This window comes from Lissotriton helveticus, chromosome 8, assembly GCF_964261635.1.
Source record: "Lissotriton helveticus chromosome 8, aLisHel1.1, whole genome shotgun sequence".
Taxonomy (NCBI): domain Eukaryota; kingdom Metazoa; phylum Chordata; class Amphibia; order Caudata; family Salamandridae; genus Lissotriton; species Lissotriton helveticus.
Window position 1 is genome coordinate 1550674812 of NC_136069.1, and position 21808 is coordinate 1550696619.

Below are 21808 nucleotides of genomic sequence, written 5' to 3' on the forward strand. Positions count from 1 at the left end.
TCACAGATCCCCCCTACAGACCTATAGTGTCAACTATTGGAACTATTACAGAACCGCTGTCTAAGTTTATAGACTTTTTTCTACGTCCATATATCCCAAGAATAACGTCTTATGTTAGGGACACCGGAGATATGATTACAAAAATAGAAAATCTAATATTCAACCCCAGAACAGATATGTTAGTAACAATGGACGTTGAAGCGCTATATAGCAATATACCTCAGAAAGAAGCGCTGCAAGCTACCAGTTGGTTTATTGATCAGTTCAACATACCATGTCCCAAAGAATTCATCTTAGACCTTCTACACATTGTACTCACTGAAAACATCTTTGAGTTTGGCAATGATTTATACCGACAGATACGAGGTGTCAGCATGGGAGCCTCGGTAGCTCCTTCAATTGCTAATATTTATATGGCGGCATTTGAAACTAAATTTATTTACAACGAAGTGGCACCTTTTTACGAATCCATCTCCCACTGGTCCAGATACATTGATGACATCTTTTTTGTCTGGACCAGTGGGGAAGATACACTTCGCGAATTTATCCAATGGATCAATCTTGCTGACAACAATCTGAAGTTTACGGCTAATTATGATGAACAACAAGTAGAATTTTTGGACATACTAATTAAACATGAAAATAAAAAATTAATAGTTGACCTTTTTGTTAAACCTACTGCGAGGAACACCCTCTTGCATTTTAAAAGTTTCCACCCCCGTTGTCAACGGGAGAGTATTCCCTTCTCCCAATTTCTCCGAATTAGGAGAAATTGTACGAATCTAACTGACTATGACATACAGTCTAACATTTTACGCCAAAAATTCCTATTCAGAGGTTATCCTCATAGACTAGTGAGGGACTCGTACAAACGAGCAAGATTCTATGACCGAGACTCACTTCTGAGGAAGAAAGATGCTAAACAGAACACACAACTTGTTTGTGTTACCAAACATTCAACTTTAGATAACACAGTGAAATACATTGTAAATAGTAATTGGCACATACTGAATTCTAATCCTACATCAAATGCCAAACTAGATAAACCTCTGTTTGCTCATAAGCGTAACAAAAACTTAAAAGATCTAATTGTACATTCAAGATTTACTGCAAACAATTCTACATCTGAATTTGTCCAAAGAACGATTGACAACAATTTTCCTGTAAAAGGAACAGTTAAGTGTTCTTCCTGTAAATCGTGCTCTAACATTCTAACAGGTGAGTCGTTTGAGCATAATGGATGTCAAGTTGATGCAAAAGACATGTGGAACTGCAAAACCGCGAACTGCATATACTTCATTATATGCCCATGTCAACTTGGTTATGTGGGAGAGACCTCCAGATCCATACAAGTGAGACTCACTGAACATCGCTCAGCCATCCGTACCCAGAAACTGACAGCCCCACTTGTAAAACATTTTCTTGACAAGCAGCATGGCCCAGACGATTTTAAGTGGCGAATCATTGAAAAAATCAGACTGCCTGAAAGCAAAGGTGGCAGTAGAATAAGAAAAAAACGCGAGGTATTCTGGATCTTTTCCCTTGGAACTTTCAAGAAAGGCCTTAATTCAGAAATTCCGTGGGAACATGCGATTATCTAATGTTATAACTAGTGTTTTATTCTTGTTTCAGTACTATATGGTTTTAGGAAACTCAAGCAACTATGAGTGACACCACTATCTGCAAGAGTCTCCCCCTTTTCTTCTGTATTTTTTCAAATTAGAGATCTCGTGCCCGGGACATTGTTTAATTATTCACTTTGAATATATCTTTTAGAATTATAATTAGTAAGATTTTTATTATTAGGCTCGCACCCTCCATGGCACCTCAAAGACACTTAGCATGTCTCCTAAAAAAAAAAATGTTCTCTCTTTGTACTTAGCATCCCAGTGCGTTTTCTACTTCTATGACCGTTTTTAGAAAACGTCGGTCCATCTCCGCCTCAGTGTCAAGGATATTTAAAAGTGACTAGCGAATTTTATTAAAATTATCGTTTGTTATACTTATTTGTAAAGATTCTTTAGAATTAGAATCAGACGCTTTTTATCATTAGGCCCGCATTTTGTGGTATTTCGGAGATACTCTGAATATCTCAGAGTCTTTTCTTACTTTCACCTTAGTATCTTTGCCCGTTTTTTATTTTTATGATCGGTTCTGGAGTATCGGCTCAACCCCGCCCTAGTTTCTATGATACTTAAAGGGATTGGTTAGTCCAAATAGATTGATCGTCTGCTATCTCGACGACGGGGCGCCATATCCTGGTACCGTCGCATGTTTGTGTTATCCGGCGGCGTGTTTTTCCTGCATGAGGTAATTTCGTCGAAAAGGGCACTGCATTATCGAGATATATAATCTCAACTAATTTTTAACAATATGGTATAAACGACTGTCCTAGCTACCTAATTTTATGTGCAACATAGATGTCGGCATTGAACCATGTAATATCTATACTTACCAGTGAATGCGATACACTCGTACTATCTACTCCGTGCTTAACGGTGTATATGAGAGACAACCCACCTATGCGTGTTTTCTTAAATTTTGGTTAGAAACGCACAGATAGTGTCAGCCTGTCATCTCTTTAAGAATACGCTACAACAATCAGAACCATCGTGTATATTAGCTTGTTAATATTTTTCCCCCATCCCTTCTTTTCTAAAAAATACGCTCACACATTGACAATGAAAATTACCGTGTGCTGTAAGATGTCCTTTACATCAACTAGCCCTTAACTAATTGCTGGAAATCGGCCATATATCGGGTTGCTGTGATAGAAATATGTGTTCATTTCATTTTATAGTAAGCATTACTATTTCTTTTTCATAAGAGGCATGAATTATCATTTACAGTTGTATCCTATGAAACCGGGGAAGAACACGACTAGAACTACGTATTTACGAATCGCCGTTTTTTATTCAATAAACTTATCATAGAGACATCTGTCTCCTTTTTCAGGTACATGTTCCCTTTACTAATTATAGTAGTAAGTCCTTTCCTCCCTGTTAACATAAGTGACTCAGTTCCTTCATGTATCACTTTCTAGATTGTACGACGATACTATTAACTCCTTACCGTGTGATCTTAAGGATTTGGAACATATACTACTTTACAACATCGACTTAATAAGGTACATCATTTCTTTATCGTCCCCTTCCCCTTCCCTCCTTTGACTCGCGCCAGTCCTGTAATAATTTCCTGATTATTCATATTCACTCCAATCAATGTTTGTATTTTCCAGCCAACTTTTAATCTTCTAACGAAAAAGCGCCATCTTATTTTCTTTGATGAACCGGGATTAATCTCTACACTAGATACGCCAGATACGCCAGATACTGCGTAAGCAGGTACCCTGATGCTTATGTAATATAAGTTTGGTATTTAGAGAACTTGTTTTTAGCAATAATGTCCACTATTATGACGTTTTTCAACCAAACCTGAATCTACAATTATATTAGAATGCGTGAATTGCAGCGGTTGGCAATATATAAAATATGGTTGCCACTTGAGCTTCAAATATAAAAAGAACCCTTGCCTTAAAGTAGGTTTGGAATATTGTCTATTACAAGTGTATCTACATCTTTTTCTGGTTTATTTATATATCATTACATAAACCATATAGACATAGAGATACCACTGTTTTGCACCAACTTGATATCATGCTGCTCATATGACTTAGTATAATGTGTTTTTTTTATATATATTATGTTTATTGTAAGATATTATTTTTCCAGGAAGTCATTAAGCATCTATTTATGTATTTAATCATGTCTATATCTATGTTTGCTTGCCTATGCAAATACCGATGCATCAGAAACTGTTCCTATTCAAAAAATGTGTAATGAATTATGAATATATAATGATCTGTCTATGTTTCACCCCTAGTTTTGTATAGCCATTCTTGAAGTACAATATAATCACTTTTCCAAATAGTTGTATCATCACACCAGTTAGACATTTGAGTAGTAATACTGGACTCTTGTAGGTTAGGTATGTATATGTGAGAAACATTGTTTGTGTTAATGATAATTAAATTTTGTTAGAACTGTATTCTTCACTAGATACATTGTGTCACAAAAATTATGATTAAATGAGGGTCTTTTTCCCTTTATGTAATTACAGAAATTGGATTGTGACTCCTGAAGAAGGCGTTTTTCGCCGAAACGCGCGTCGAGTAATCTCTTCTTCATCTAATATCGGACACTTTATGATTATCAATTATTGTGTCTTTTTTATTCCTGTTGTTTTTAACTGTTTGTGTAATTATATGTATCCTTCTGCACCTCATGATTTTATTATGTAATGTTATATAAATGGATTTATGTAAGTTTGTTATTTTAAAAGAACAGATTAAAACTATGTCTGTTTTTGTAAATTTATGAATTTGTTGATAATTTTTTCACAACTGCCTACCCAATTTGAGTCCTTTATGCCTGTGTCTAAACATTAAGTCTGCCTAGGAGTTTTTTTCATATATTTGGTTTACCCTGCCCTAGGAGTTCTTCTTTAACACTACCCAGGGGGTCCTTGTTTTTCACATACCCATGACACAGAGAGTGACATGGGTGAGCCAGAGGGTGGCATGGGTGACCAAAGAGAGTGCCAGTGGTGACAGAGGGTGGCAGTGATGAAGAAAGCCTTGAAAACAGGCTGGGCATGTAGAAACAACAAGTTCGCAAAACTGGCGACCCGACAAGTAAGTTTGCAATTTGCGAAATTGTACAAAACCTTCGCGAACTTGCAGAAACCCGTGCGAACACACCCCCCCCAAAAAAATACGCAAATACACGAGAATTCACGGATTTTGCGTATTTTCGCAATCCGCAAATACGCAAATCCGCAAATTCGCGGATTGCGAATCCGCAAAATCCGCCCATGCTTAGTCACATTGGCACTTGTTGTGGCATGTTTATTCACATGTCACAGCGTATATAGGTATACGATTGTAGGTGACTAGGCCATTGTACTTTGTGCAGTATGGCAGCTAGCGTGAACTATATATCAATGATTGTGATGGTGTGTGCACATATACTATTGTTTTGTGCATGCTGTACTTTTTGATGTTATATAAAGCATAATTATACTAGCTACGTGATTCTTGTAGCTTTTACAGATCCCGGAGGAGCGTACACCCTTAGTCACACACTGTAGGAAAATGATGAAAAACGCATTCAGTATTTGCTGAGCAGCGTTCGGCGTATACTCAAGAATTTAAGTTCTGGGAATTTATGTGGTGGTTTGTAATTCGGCAGCTATTTGCCCTGTAAACAAGAAAGAAAACCTTACTTCGTCAAGGCTACATGCCCGCTGCCAACACCTACTCCGGTCTCCTCGGGATCGCTATGGTACCAGTGTCAGGAATCGACATTGTTTAAAGGTGAATATTTTGTGATCTGGTCCCTTTTCTTTCTGAAAGCAGGTCCCTAGAAAAACAGGAGCATTGCTCAGGTTCGATGAGCATACATTGTGAAAGTTCCTGGCCGGCACCACCCAGAACCTCCCCAAAAAACTGCAGACCATCCAGAATGCCTCAGCCAGACTCATCCCTCACATCCCACGCTGCAACCATTTGTTTGCATAGCACTTTTCACCCTAAGTCGGATGGGTATGGCCAGACGTGGGTCCCTTGCTCACTGTGCCACTGGATTCAAGCTAGCCTGGCTGATGAAGGGTGATACTCAGAAACCTGTCCTAGGATGCTTGTTTCTGGTCCAAGGAGGACCTGGCTTGGCAGTTCAGTCTGGACTGTTGCCATGAGGCACAGGGTCAAGACTGATTTGCATATGGCTGGGTCTAAACTGGAGTGGCAAGGTTAGCAAAAGAATGATGGATTGAACCCATTTCTCTTGACTGGGGGTGAATGTTTGATTCATTCAGCATTCCGTCCATCGTTTGTTTGCATAGCAATCACAACACCGGCCACCTGAGAGACCTTCTCTGGCACCTGTCAACAAGAGAATCGCCTGCAAACTTCGCACACACGCCTACAAAGCACTCTACAATGCCGGACCTGCACATCTTAACCACAACCTCTACTTCTACACTCCCACTAGACATCTCTACTCCACCAAACTGGCCCTGGCCACCGTCCCACGGATCCGCAAGACCAGGGCTGGAGGAAGTTCCTTCTCCTATCTTGCTGCGAAGACCTGGAACCCCTTGCAAGAGTTGATTCTATCCATATGGCCAACCGTGGAACAGTTATTGCAATCAACTCAATGTTAATATGGCCTCCAGACTCATTAACAGGAAGACTTCTTAGGAACACTAATCTCCACACTGTAATATTTGAGAATTCACTTCTTTCATTTGGTCACTGTCTGTCCATGTGTTTGTCAATTTTTCAAAGTTGCACAAAGGCTCTCCTTCTTTCTGCTGTCCTTGTCTCGTGTAAAATTTTCATAATCTGGGTTGATCTGAGGGTTGAAGTGAGCAAGCGCATTCTCAAAATCATCATGAATGAATGACTGGTGCGTATAGAGCACACAGCTACTCCGGCAGGAGTGTCCCGGCGCCAACAGTTCCCTAATGGCTGCCCTACTAGAAGGCTTATCGCTTAAAAAGCCATGTTTTCAACCGTTTTTTTTAAGTGAGACAGATCTGATTATGCTTTCCCACGCTTGGGCTCCAAGTAAGCCGAAGGACCTACCACCTCTGTGCACCAGACATGTTTTAGGGATGCAGGCCAGATCGGCGGAGGATGATCTGAGTGCTCTAGTTGGTGTGTATCGGCTAGAACGCTTCCTAAGGTATTCGATGCCCATGCCATGGAAAGCTTTGAAGAAAATAAGCCTGGCCTTGAATTTTATCCGTTCTCTGACTGGGAGCCAATGTAAAGATTTAAGATGAGGAGTCATATGCGACCTGGACTTTAGTCTGAGGATCGCTCTAGCTGCTGAATTTTGTACTACCTGAAGGCGCCGGAGAAGGTAGTCTGATAGTCCCAGCTAAAGGGCATTGGCCTTATCCAGCACATTTAGAAGCAACTTGCAAATCTCCTTGCCAATGCTGTGTCACAGCAACAAGTACTTGCTTCCCCCATCTTTCTTGTGTGATGCATTTAGGAAATTGTTCAAATGACCTAGCCACGCTTTCCAGATTGAGATGCTGATGATAGGGTCTTCTTCTGAATGGTGGTATGCGGTGGGACTTGCTCAGATAGGCTGCTCCTTGTGCACCAGAGTTATCCATTCGCACGTGGAGCTTGCAGTGTAATCGCTGTAGAGCAGGCTGGAACACACAGTCTCATTGACGCTATTCAGTTGCGTCCTACCTCACACACACGCATTCCGTGAGATAACCCTTAGGGCAGTGGCATGTTAGATTCAGCAGAAACTGACGCGGACTGACACTCAAGGGAGTCCATTCCCTTTTTTGTTTAAATCGTTTCTATTAGCCATTTTTGTTTTTGTTTGCTTTGCACATCATTTAGTAAAACCATACAATCAGAGCAGCATTCGTGTAACAGACAGGAAAAGAATAGGTACACTGTGACTTAGTACAACAAATCAGGGCAGAGACAGGGTTAAGTTAATCCTAACCAATCTTGTGACAACATCTCAAGGAGGACAATATAATGATGCTAGATTTATACACCAGATAGAATGTGAATAGTTTTAGGAACAGTGCAGTTCAAACATCAAGGGAGTCCATTCACTTGGTATGCGTAGCTTTGCTTGCCCACGGGCATAGAGCAGTTGAATCATAGCCTTTGAGATGTGTTTTCAGACATTGAGAGTAGCCCACTGAACACAGGAGTCGGAAGGTGGCACATTAGATTCAGGAGCACACTGAGAAACTCTGTGTCACATCCTGCATAAGAGGGGGGAGGACATCAGAAGAAGGAGACAGGGACAGAAGGCTGACAGGGAAGCATGTTAAGGTCAGGCTGTGACGATGAAGCAATATTTCTAATACACCAGAGAGACTGAAGCGTTCGGTGCTAGGCGAGCAAATACACAACTCAAGCCCCACAGGATTCTGGAAAGCTCAACATTGGTTTACATGGTTTCCCAAGTATATCTTCAGCTTTGGAAAATCAGAAGTCTTGAAACTTGGTGGCAATTTGGTTTTGACTCAAAGACAGCATTACACATTTAAGAGATGCATCCATATCAGAATTAAAGCACAACTTGTCAAGATGCACAAGACAAAAATGTGCCACACACAGGCCACATTGCAACTTAAACTCTTACAACTAAACACTCCCTAAATTGTTGCATGCTGAATGTAATTTATAGAATGTGTTATATAGCCACACTCCACCAAATTGGGTTTCAGACAATTGCACTATCAGAAATAGAGAACAAGCCAGCAGAACGCATGGCTGGGCTGCCAACAGGATATAGTTATAACAATACATACAGAGTAACAAAAATAGCATTAGACTAATTGAAAAAGCAGGGTATAAAAGAGTTGCCCAGGATGAAGTACGATAAATCACAGAAGTTGATTGCCAAACAGCATTAAAAGAATACGTAATTTTCACCGCAGATTGATTAGAATGCCCCGGTTATTTACCGGTAACCTTCATTAACCTTAGCTCATCTTGTCCTCATCATGGCCATTCCTAATGACTGTCACCTCACGACAAGAATCAAAGCAGAAGGATCCAAAAGGAGCTAGCCCCACCCACCTCACCTGAGCACCTGAAAAGGGGCGTGGCACTCGTGACTCCTTCGGGTTTGTTTCTTGTCGCCGGGACAAGAAACGTGGAAGGTTCTCTGCAGGGCTTAGGCCAGAAGTGAGGGTACGTTACCTCCCCTGCCAGGTTTGGGAGTGGGCGCCCCTCCATTGTGGGATATTTCGTTCAGGAGCATGTGCTTGCTGTTACCCTCTTTGGCATATTCCCACTCTCCTGATGGGTCTAATTCTCCCAAACACTGCAGGGATGGGAGAGAGGAGAGAGTAGAGAATCCATAGGATTGAATATGAAACCTTGTCTGCTCTTAAAGCGTAAGAGGACTCCTCTAAGAAAAGGTTGGTGGTTCCCTCAGATATTGGTGATAAACTAGCCACCACTGATCAAAAGGGCAAATATATTTCCAAAGTCATTTTGCCAAATGTGTTAAATTCTTCTTAGGTGTAGGATGGTTTTTCCCTCTGCTGAGTGGCCATGAACCTGGTATGACTTTCTTCTCAGACAGCTCCAGAAACCAGTAAAGTGTTGGTTTGTGGATTCATCAATTTGTTTTGGATTTTTTCAAATAGTGGAAAGATCCGGATAAGATCATCCTTCCTAGATTTATAGCACAACTTTATCCTTTGGAGGATTTGGATTCAGTCTTGCCAGACAATGTGCATGTGGACTCGGTTGTGGCTAGTCTGGTGGTGTTTTTGTCAACGTCAGAGGAGAACATATCATAGGATCCGGCGGGTAAGGAGGTGGACTCTCCACTTAAGAAAGTCTTCTCTGGATCTCATGTGGCAATGGGGGCAGGAATATACAGGGCTTATACAGCTCAATCTTTGATTTCGGATGCGAAGGCTTTATTTCCAGCCATTCAGGATGAGCCTGACTGTTTGCCTTTGTTGGGAGAAGATGAACGGCAGATAGCATTTTTATCAGTCATTTCATTCAATGTGGTTAGCTCGGCTGCTTTGGCACAATGTGCTTCTATTGCGGCCAGAAGGAACCTATAAACATTGGAATAATTATGATGCCTAGAGGCCTAGAGTGTTGAAAATTCACTTTGGTGGTTCAAGGTTGCTTGGTGTTGAGCTTGGGGAAACCTCCATCACATAATTAGAGAACTGAAACATTATTTGTCTTTTCAGCGTCAAGCGATAAGGGAGTCAAGTTGAGCTAAGCCAAAATCTTCCTTTCAGGAGCCGTCAACAAGATATCACAACAGATTGCACCTGTCTCTTTCCAGGGACTTAGTATGTATTGGTGCTTGTTTCAGAATGGATCTGGGAAAGGTCTTTCTTATGGAAAAGAGAATCTTACATCTCCATTTGATGATACAAAGATTTTCGTCTTCTGTGGAGTCTCTACCCAGTCTTTGCTTGGAAGTTGAGGGACGTATGGCAGCATCAGTGTGCATGGTTCAGTGGGCAAGATTGCATGTATGCCCCCTTTTATGGCATCTCAACAGCAGAGGTCATCTACCAGTCATCCTAGGAGCAAGTTGATTCCAAAGTAGTCAGAAGTAAGGGACTATCTTGCCTGGTGGCTGGACATGCAGAAACCGTTAAAGGGGATGTAGATGCAATAATTTCCTCCCCAGTAGTCATCACAACAGATGCCAGTCAGTTGGGATGGGGTGCAACACTCTGAACAAGACATGCCAGTTCAAGTGGTCATTCCTGGAGAGCCAAAGATCTTTAAATTGGAGAGAGTTACTGGCAGTATTTTAGGACCTGAAGTTCTTTCACATTGTCCTGTTTCAGAGGAATGTGCTGGTGAAAACAGACAACACAGTTACAGGCTCCAGCATAAACCATCAAGGGAGTACACAGTCAAAGTCCCTCAACTCAGCGGCGGTTCAATTTAGCATGTGAGTGGTGAAGAACTGTCCGAACCTCTCAGCAGTGCACTTCAAGGGGACTGACAATGTGTGGGCGGACTCGCTGAGCAGGTGGTTTCCTTCATCACAGGATCTAACTCTCTCCAGAATGACCTTCACGAAAATATGCAAGACGCTTGGGGTCCCCCAATCTGCATCTCTTTGAAATGAAGGACAACACACATCTTCCAAGGAGCCTGAAGGGTAGACCCACTGGTGATGAGATAGTTAAAAAGACTGCTTTATGCCGCCCCTTTAGAAGAACAGATCCTGTGCACACGCTAGTAGGTAACTTTGTCCTAGTGTAAGGACATGCATTTACCCGCTGAGAGAAAGTCTACGTTAAAGTTCAAAAACGGCAAACACAAAGATTCATGTGGGTGAAAGGTGTTTATAAGTCAATTGTTGGTCAGTACAGAAAATAGTAGCCAGCCGACACGTGTTTCGTCACACCGTGAAGGTAGATGTGACTCATCAGGGCTGAGGGGCTACGGTGGTATCAAGATCGTGGTGGCAGTAACCGGTAGAATGCCAGCCACGCGTGTGTGGACTGAACCTGAAGAGTCGCTAATTACCCTGTTCTTCCAACAGGAGGTGAAGTCGAGGGCGTGTGCGTCCCGAGCTTCATGGGGTACTTGGGATAGGGAGAGCGCACACGATCCGTGCGTCCGTAGGGCGAGCGTGGTCCGGGTAATTTTACCCAGACCACGCTCGCCCTACGGACGCACGGATCGTGTGCGCTCTCCCTACCCCAAGTACCCCATGAAGCTCGGGACGCACACGCCCTCGACTTCACCTCCTGTTGGAAGAACAGGGTAATTAGCGACTCTTCAGGTTCAGTCCACACACGCGTGGCTGGCATTCTACCGGTTACTGCCACCACGATCTTGATACCACCGTAGCCCCTCAGCCCTGATGAGTCACATCTACCTTCACGGTGTGACGAAACACGTGTCGGCTGGCTACTATTTTCTGTACTGACCAACAATTGACTTATAAACACCTTTTACCCACATGAATCTTTGTGTTTGCCGTTTTTGAACTTTAACGTAGACTTTCTCTCAGCGGGTAAATGCATGTCCTTACACTAGGACAAAGTAACCTACTAGCGTGTGCACAGGATCTGTTCTTCTTCCTGTTGGTTTAGGCCTTCCTACACCATCACAGGGGTTGTTTTTCCTGTTGGGTTTGTGTTCCCCTGTCCTGCTTTGCACCGCGTGCCTACTGCACGAAAAAATTTAAGCATCAAGATCACACTGCTCAGAGCACCACTGCTTCCTGCTCTCTCAACTCAAACCCATTCTCTCTCAAGCTTTATGCCGCCCCTTTGTTTCCCTTAATTAAGAAAGTTCTCTCAAAATTTCTGGAGGAGAGGGGGCATCTAGTTCTGGTGGTCCCTTTTGGCCTTGGAGGTTCTGGTTTCAGTAATGACCGGGACGAGAACGAGGGACATAGGGGTATAGAAGGATAAAGGAAGTGCTTAATTTGTGCTGGTGGTTTCCAGTGCTCGGCACCCGCACTTCATTGTCAACACTGGCACTTACGACAGTCTGCCACATGGTGGCGCTGTTTGTCTGATTTAGAGATTAGCACAGCAACAGTTGTATTTTAATTTACTAGGCATTAAAAATTACTGATACCTGCCACCCAAGCCAATTATTGCTTTGGGCAGCTAGAATAGTCTGCATTGTAACACTGGTAGGTGTGTGACAGCAATAGTTGTGTTAGTACTGTCATTGTCAACCCTGGCAGGGGCAATGGGTGGTGCAAGCCGCAGTGGCCTCCTGACAAGATGGCCGCCACAGTGCTCCTTTACCACGATGTGTTACTACTCTTGGACAAAAATTGGACATCGACCAGACCTCGAGCATATCCCGCATCTGGCACACCCATCAGGACATTGTATCTGTGAACTAGCCACCGACCGTTGAGACCTAGCATTTTGGCCGATGCCTGGTGGATCTACCTTGATAGCTATAGAGGAGATGGGATGTGGACTTCCCTCTCCACCGTCACCTTCCCAGCCGGACTTTGGGCAGACTTTCCTTCATCTCTCCGCTGTATCTCTCCCGTACCCTTTTACCTTACTCCCTTACCCTTCTACGCTCCATTTATCTGGTCTTCTATACTCTTTAAATGTTTTCTTGCGACTGATGTAACTTTGTAACAGTGTGGAACCTCATGTACAGCGCTCTAGCCAGCACTATATGAAACTCATCAAATAAATAAAATAAAATACATAAACAAGAAACCCGGCACTTATGCTTTCTACAAATTAAGTACTGATAACAGGTGTGTTGAATAACAGGTGTGTTGAACAGTGACAGCAAAAAGTGATCTATCAGCCATGCAGGTGACCAACAACACAGTATACCTTGTTTAAGCATCTAGTCAGGAGTATGACCTGCTGTATTAATCCATTTACAATGGGCCCGATTCACAGAACTAACCTACGACAAAATCCTAAACTTACTACTTTTGGTATTCACAGAAGGCATTTAGTAGTCTTAAATTAGCATTTTGTCTTAAATTTAGATTTTGCCCTAAATTAGGATTTTGTCTTAAATTAGGATTTAGTCCTAAATTAGGATTTTGTCTTAAATTAGGATTTTGCCCTAAATAAGGATTTTGTCCCAAATTAGGATTTTGTCTTAAATTAAAGACAAACTTAAGTTAAACTTAAGTTTAAATTAAAACAACATCCTAATTTAAGACAATATCCTAATTTAGGACAAAATCCTAAATTAGGACAAAATCCTAATTTAAGAAAAAATCCTAATTTAGGACAAAATCCTAATTTAAGACAAAATCCTAAATTAAGACTACTAAATTCCTTCTGTGAATACTAAAAGTAGTAAGTTTAGGATTTTGTCGAAAGTTAGTTCTGTGAATCGTGCCCTATATTATCACCCTCTCGGGCATATTACAAATTCCCCGTTAAACACCAATCGCTGCGTCATCGCAGTTATAAGCGGTGCAATGTTAGCAGTGCACACACCCTTTAAATACCAGGTGCAATAAAGTTCGCAACACTGTAAATTTATGAAAAACTTCTGGAATTTGTAGGGGTGGGGGTGCAGATACTTACTAAAACATGTGGATTTAGTGCGCTGAGCGCCCATATCCAAGTTATTCCCAGTGGCAGAGAAAAACTCGCAATATGTGCTATTTATTGCACCAGATCCGAACCCCGGGGGAGTCAGATTATATCGGGTGCGGCTACTCACGGACTACCCCTCCAGGGCACTCATAAACAGGATACTTTTAGCGTACCATCCCTATTAAACTGAGTTCAATCGTTTTTCTTTAAGTTATTTGTGCTGTAATTCTCCTTTCAGCCACAAGAGAGCGCACAGACATCAACATGTTCCTCTGTATCACTCTGCTCTCTTTCAAGAATGACCTAAGTATGCGCTCCGCGTCTTAAACACACACTTGAAAGTTTGCGCTGCCTGCTATTCCACAGTCTGTGGGAAAGCACACAAGCTTCTTTCGGGATCAAAGTATATCAGTTTGTGTAAACAACAATGATGGGGGCGTGAGGAAACCCATCGGGGAGGAGGGCTGTTGGTTCTGCTGAAACTTGTTGCAAAAGACCTTCCCACTCCTTGCAACACGCCCACACGGGAACACCGTCCAGATTCCAGCCCGGGTTTTGCTGCCGGCTGGAGTGAGGGGATTTGATTCAAGGGGCTGATTTGCAACTTACTTTTTACGGAACTCTCCCGGGCGGACTGCATTGTGTGCAGATGAGTTGAATAAAGTTGCACAGGGGTTGGTAGGGCTTAGGCCGCACCGCTGCACCCCTGCCCCCGCAGCCAGGGGGAGCCGGGGACCGGCCTGGCTGCGCTTAATGCTTTCGCATGGATACGGCGTCTCCTTGCAGAAGGACCCCGGAGGTTCTCCGGGCCGGTGAGCTAAGCCAAGAAATGCTTCCTTCATCCCGGGGCACCCCCCTCCTGGACGAGACCCCGACACTGAGGTTTGTTGCTCCCCCAAGGAGGAAGGAAAGGAGCCACAAAGGTTAACTGGAGAACTCGGGAGTGATGAACGGAAAGCGCGAGGATTTGGGGAAAGAATGTGGATTTTGTAAAATGAGCTTCAGAAACCCCCAGGGAGGGAGCCGGGCCCCCGGCAGTTGTCTTCCAGGCAATGCGTGAGGATTCGGGGCAAAACTATGGTGGATTTTTGGAAGGACGGGGGCAGATCCCGAGATGAACTGGTTATCACCGAGCACGGAGCTGAAGGAAAGTTTGTCAAGCACCCCCGCCCATCACACGGGTGTTGGATGGATTACAGTCGAGTTAATGATTGCTGCAAAGCACAGACATTCGGCCTATTTTTGCAAGGATTGTAAAGACACTTTTTTTAAACATTGTGGAACGAACAAAAAAACATGGATTGTTTTACTAAGTTTTGTTTTTACTTTTGGATGAAACCGGGTATTTTGTTTTCAAAGTTTCCTCCGTTGGATTTGGCGTTTCTTTTGCGCTGCACTTGAAAGTGGAGGTTGTGCAGCAGAAGAGGGGGGGGCTTGTTTTGAACCATGGCAGAGGGGGCGGCCAGAGGGAAGTACCGCATCTACAGGAGCGTGTCCTTCAAGCGCCTGGAGATCAGGAGCGCCCCGGCGGAGGGGGCTGGGGAGCCGGAGGGTGTCGCCCGAGCCTCGGGTGAAAAAACTCCCCGGGCTCCTCTCCGCTCTTTGAGTGTGTCCAGAAGGCTGTCCAAAATCTCCACCGCCGGTGCCAGCAGCACTCCCAGCCCGGAGCCCAGGCGGCCCGCCCGCTCCCACTCGCCCTCCGTCAGGCAGCTGTCGGAGCGCTTCAGTGCCGCCCCCAGGGGGGCAGAGGGGCAGCTCCGGGACGGAGGGGTTGTTCATGCTGGGACCCTCGAGCGCAGAGGACCTCTGGGGGTGTCCCCCGAGCCCCCCGCTTCCTGCTCCCCAGGACCAAGCGAGAAGGCCCGAAGCCCCGAGGGTCCCTTGGATGAGTTGGCCCTGGAGGGCCTGCGCAAGGCGGACCCCAGGGAGGAGACCCCCGAGGCCTCGGCTCTCTGGCCTAGCGTCACCGAGATGCGCAAGCTGTTCGGGGAGAGCTTCAGCAGGTACCCCAGGGGCCCCGAGGAGGGGAGGGCCCCTGGGCAGACCTGGAGGGACCCCCTGCTAGCTGGCTACCCCGAGCACTCCAAGCACCCCTGGGCCGAGGGGCCCCCCGGCCACCACAGCTCCTCGGACAGCTTGCCTGGGGCGCCCTCCGCCAGGCGCACGAGCCTCGGGAGTGAGGGCAGGCCGCCTTCCAGCAGCAGCACCCCCGAGGGCAGCCTCTGCACCTATGAGCAGCAGGAGCAGAGGGGGGCTGGCAAGCCCAAGCCCCCACCCCCGCCCCCACGGACTTGCATCCCCTTCACCCTGAGGGCGCACTCCCTCCCCTGCGCTGTGCCCACCAAGCAGGGGGCCAGGCCGCCGTCGGATGGCTTGCATTCCGGGCATAGCTCTGCCAAGCCACAGGCCTGCCCCTCCCCCACTGCCAGTCTAGGTCAGAGCTCCAGCGAGGAGGACCTGCAGAAGAAGGGGTTCCAGCAGCACAGAAATGGCACCAGGGTACGGTCCCTGGATAGGTCCTCAGGTAGCGACGAGGAGGGCCGCTCGCGTGCCCACCGGGAAAGTGCCAGGAAGCGGTCTGTGCGGAGGAAAAAGAAGGGAATGGGGAGCACTAGGGGGGATGAGTCTGATGACAGTGATGAACAAGCCATGATGGACTTTGTCGAAAGGCACCAAAGAAGCCGTGATGGAAGGACCTTGGACCATATCCCTCATCACAACGATGCGGTCAAGGCCTCCCTGGTGGCTAAACAGTTTGCAACAGACTACAGTGGTGGCAATCTAAATGCCACCCTTCCCCATGGACCCATTCATGGTACTCCCATCGGGGGCGGCCTCCAAGGTACTGGGCAGCCGGATGGCGAGAGACCAGTTTTTAGGAGGACCTCAGACTGTGGAATCAACTCATCCGCTGTTCCGGTACCTCTCGGCTCAGCATTGCCGGTTGTGTCGCGAGTAGCCAAAGTCAACATCCCTCCATTCATGGGCAGCCCTTGCGGCTCGAAGACCGGCAGCAGGTATTCAAGCACCGAGACGCTAAAGGACGACAACACAAATTTGGGGTACAGCAGAAGCTTCCAGGGTGGTTTTGGAATCTACAGATCTCCAAGCTTTGGCCAAAGTGATAATACTCAAAGGCCGCAAGTGCGTCAACGGCCAAAGGTTCCACCCGAAGTGGTGAAAGTGAAAGCTGAAAGTGCTGGGAGGAATCTGCATTGCTGGGCCACGGATGAGGCTGAGAACTCAAAGTGCGTCAAATCTATGTCCAATCCTGACATAGCGTCAGACACTCTAACCCTGCTGAGCTTCCTCAAATCTGACCTTTCAGAGCTGAAGGTGAAACGAGAGGGTGGTGAGACCCACTCTCAAGATCTGGAGACCACCACTGGCAACAGATATGACAGCTGCCAGGGTTCCTCCGGCCACCCACAATTGCAAAGCGGGAGAAACCGACTCCAGAGCTCAAGCTCCAATCAGTTGGACAGAAGCAGCCGCCCAACACTAAAGGATCTCACGGCAACCTTGCGGCGTGCCAAGTCCTTCACGTATTCAGATAAAGCAGGATCACGCCGATTCTATGTTCAGGGCACCCTGAAGCAAAGCAGTTCAGAGCTCATGCTCGCCAGCACAGACGATCACGATGTCCTAAGTGCCCATGAGGACACGGGACCAAGAACTGAGCAAGATCCCTCTCAAGACATAATGCAGGATCAGTATCTCCAGGAGGCAAGGCAAGTCTTCGAAAAGATCAGCCAGATTGGCGCCCAGCATGATTATAACTTTAACACAGAACAAAAGGATGACGGAAAAATAAGAACTGCAGATGATGAGTTTATAGAAAGGAGGAATGAGTCTGAAGCAGCACTTTTTGAAGACGAGGATCAGGATTCGTATCTAAAGAAGGCTGTTTCGGAGGAAAACTTGTCCTGTGGGAAGTCCATGGAAGAGCTGTCTGGTCATGAATCCAGTCTGACTGACGAAGGGATCGTCACCGAGCCTGAAACAGGCCCTTTTAGTAGTCAGTACAGAGACAGCGATGAGCCGGTCACTGTGTGGACAGTGTCAGGACTCAACACAGCAGAAGAGGAACCACATATTAGCCTCCAGAAAGATTTTTCTCCTCTCATACCTCCTGTTAGAACACATCTAGAGAGTGCTTCTGGTGTAGAAGATCTTGCATGTAAAATTGTTCCTCAAGGATCAACTGAAGCACCATTGACGCCAGGCACGATCCGTCGTAGAAGAAAATTTCCGTCCATTGGCACCAATGGTTCCGATTCGAGCAACGGAGAGTCTAGTGGGGAAACCTATAGATCGCTAAGCGACCCAATGCCTCATCGGAGTTGTTCCATCGCAGACGATGCCAAGAACTTTTCTGTGGATAGTAACCTCCTTGGGTCTTTGAATTCTAAACCTGGTATTCCAGAAACTTCAGCTACTGCCCTGTCAGAATGCACAGGAAGCGCTGCTAGTGATCTGTCTGTCTGCAGCGATGGAGTGAAAGATTACAACGCTGTCATGAGGAACATTGTTAGTCAACCTGGGGCCATGGACAAAGTTACTGACGAGAAGGGCAATGGTAAAACCATTAAAAAGAAGTCCTTTAGCGATCCAAGTCGCCGTGGCGAGTTGGCCTCAGCAGGCTTCGATGGTCCGAGTGAGCCTATAAATGAGATGGACCAGCCTATCCCGCCTTCAAGCAGTGAACCAATCCTTTCTGAGCAAAGAGATGAGTTGGGGGAACTGGAAGATTTGGGGAAGGTTGCGGTAAAGTTGCGTTCCCAGTCCGAGGATGTCCTGCCCATATGCTCTGGAGAAAACGAGGCTGAAACAAATCAAAACTTCGGCTTTGACATCAAACTCGCAGACGTTCTGTCCCCAAGAACGGCCAGACGCAGCTCAAAAAAGCGCACAAACAGAGTTACTCAACAGGAAAGTGAAAAAGATGAGACTTCTCTGGGTGTAACCGGCCTAGGGAGAGCAAGACCTGTGTCCAAGCATGTAAGGAACGCGAGTGAGCCCGCTGCCTTTATACCAATCACGTCTCCTCGATCTAGTAGCTTGGGAAACCAAGGTGGCCTTGTTAGTGTCCTTGAGCCATCAAGATTGTCAATTAAGTCATACCCTGTTCTCCAAGCTCCCTCCCTTGAGGATGTCACCAAGAAGTACATGTTGACGCTCAACTCAACCGACTCGGAGCCCAGTAGCAGTGTGGATATGCCCAGGTCTACACCAGCCACTCCAACCACCACAGAGCCAAAGTTGCTGAGATCTCCCAAGCTGCACGACGAACTCCACGCCAGTGGTGGGAAAGTCAAGCCTTATGTGGTAAGTGCACACAATACACAATGGTTTTCAGTTGATGTGCATTTCTTGTTCAAGTGGTAGACATGCCGTTCGAAGTATGCACATGTATTCCCGAAAAATACTGATTTGTCGTCGGTTGTATTGGCTGAAATCTGACTTTACTTCGGTTTTTGGTTTTGTGCATCAACACAACAATTTTTGTTGTGATATTTCAGTTGTTGCCATTTTGCAATTGATATGTCTGTGGAGGTGCCTTGGTACAGAGTGCTACTTGTTTGCTGGGGGAGGGGGGGGGGTTGATGGGGTTGACATCGCCCTATTGTCAAATGTTCTATGGTTCAAGGTTGACATGGTCTGGAGGTATGAGCTTGCTGGCCTCAGTAAAGGCAAAATGTGTGTTTTTTGTGGTGGGTGGTTGTTGAGACCATGCTTGGCCACACGTGTGGCCTTTGCCTTGCAAAAAGTAGGGGCTGTCCAATAGGAACCCATTTTGTTATTTCAGCCTACCGGGCAGGCGCCGTTTGCTGTAAAGAATGACCAAAGTGGTCTGATGTCAAGAACCGGGTTGTCGCCAAAGGCATTACTGTATTCCTAATACGAATCAGGAGGACATGGCTGTGTCGTCGCTCAAGATGCCTTGTTAGCTTATGATTACAATGTTGTAAAGAGGTTATTGCACCACCTTAGTGGTAGGAGATACCTTTCTGCAGTGTGTTTTTGACTGTCTTGTAAGCTGTTACACCTTTTATTGTTCTGTTGATGTATTCTCCTCTGTGACCAAGGTCTGCTTGCATATGTCTGGCTGACACCAGTTTACAAGGAAGTTCTTTCTATGTTTCAAAAGGGAAACAAGCCTTTAGAAAATGAGGGCAAATAATTGTAAAAGGAAGGTTTGCAGGCAGGCAGATGTTTAGCAAGAAAAATTAGCAGCAATTTAAAGTCTACAGAATAGAGATTTGTGCACACCCCTGTTACCTTACAAAACATTAATTGCTACTTATTTAATTCATTATTTTGTCCTTGCTATTTCCCCGACTTGTCCATTTCTTCAACTTAATCATTCCCCAGACATGGCCACTTCCGTAACATGGCTGTTTTTGGTTAGATCCAGATTTACAATAGTAAACCTACACAGTCAAAGCATTGGTTGGCCAAACTAGAGGGGAGACAGTACTCCAGAAGAAATATCCTTGAAATTAGTAGAATTTGATCAATATGATATTTTGTAAGGGAAAGACGGCTATTTGCTAAGCCTGGGTTGGGGTCTCTCCGTTGGGTGCGGTTCTCGGATGTATCCTGCGATAGGATTATACTTTCTCCTTCAGTCTCACTGTGCTGCATTCGCGTTATGTCTCATATCAGAAGTCCTCTGCAAGAGTTCATTGTTTTGGTTTCACCAATGTCCTATCCTTTAGATAAGAATACTTGCACCTGTGCATCCCCTTAGCTGGATATCCTCACTTCTCTTTGCTTGGGCCTAAGGACCATCCATATGAAAACCATTTCTATCCCACTCACAGGTGTCAATCCACCAGTTCAAATTCAAGTTCAAAAGACCTTTATTCGAATTTCATAAAATTCATAAAAGTACCACAATAAAAACAATACATTTACACAACAAATACAAGTTTACAAAAATTAATGAGTCATTAAAATCTAATACATTTCTCATAAGACTGTTTTCAGGGGTTTTCCATCGTTTTACGTACACGTGTTATAAATCTCTAAAAAGTGCTAGTGCGGTAAATTAATTCATCTGTTTCCAGGGAAAGTAACATTGAATAGGACTCCCCTAACGAAAGGGGTCTATGTTTCCTAAAATACGGAGTTAAAAACCAGTTAATATATTTTAAGTAAAATTTGCAGAAAAATAGAAAGTGCAACTCATTCTGTTTACGAATACCATCACACGGGCATGGATTATGGTCTGTTGTGTGCTGGTAGCCCAAGGGAAAGCCCAGCAAAAATTGTATTGAGCCCGCCCTTAGCCGAAACAGCAATGATCTCTCCCAGTTAGTCATGGGTAGGGTGAGGTATTGTGCGAGATTTCTCCTACTTAGATCATTCCTCAGGTAAGTCACAACAGTTGATTTAAGAATTTCCCTTTCCATTTGTTCTGAATTATAAAGTGCATACAGTGCATGTTTGACCTCAATTTTATCTTTAAGTTCAATCTTACTTGGATCGGAGAAAAGATCTACCCTGTTCACGTTGCTCAGTGTTTTTAGAACTCCCGCGAGCCAGGGGATCGACATGCCGTGGTCGCATTTAAGACAGTATTTTATGATGTTTTGCGTTAAGACGGCTGAATTATTCCTCCAGATCCTAATCCAGAAAAGAACTGGTCTAGATCTAATAAGATCGCATACGTAGGGGAGGTTAAGTTCCTCATGGCAGATCGATTCGGAGGATGAAATTGGGGCACCCAGTGTTTTCCTACAAAATCGGCCTTCTTCTTGCTGAATACTGGGGCTTTTTCTCAATCCCCAAACCTCAGCCCCGTATGTGGCTACTGGTAGGCACTGTAGCTTAAAAAATTTTTAAATAGCTCTGGTGGCACCTATTTTCTTTGGTCGGGGCAAACTCAGAATAGAATTGTTGGCTTTCGAGAACTTGCCCATGGCGTGGGCAATATGCCCACTCCATGAGCCATTCGCAGGGAAAACCAAACCAAGATACGGGAATGTAGTTACAGATTCTAATTTATCTGTCCCTATATGTGTAGTATTGAGCTTGCGTTTCCCAGGACCACATGGCATGATAAAAGATTTTTTTAAATTGACGCGCAGGTCTAAGCCCTCCATGTGTTGAACAAAACCTTTAACAAGTAGGCGAAGGGCATTTGGTGTTCGTCCCATCAAGACCGCATCGTCGGCATATAATAAAACTGGCAGTG

The 21808-nt window shown here is 45.0% G+C and overlaps 1 protein-coding gene across 1 annotated transcript in view; it reads left to right on the forward strand.

The window, feature by feature from the left end:
* Positions 1-15047: 15047 nt before the first annotated feature.
* ARHGEF17 (Rho guanine nucleotide exchange factor 17) overlaps positions 15048-21808 on the forward strand; it is a 611927-nt gene continuing 605166 nt past the window's right edge. Inside the window, exon 1 of the mRNA XM_078658552.1 lies at positions 15048-18933. Within this exon, the coding sequence (XP_078514678.1) occupies positions 15052-18933 (3882 nt within the window). The 5' untranslated portion in view covers positions 15048-15051. The remainder of the gene's footprint in view (positions 18934-21808) is intronic.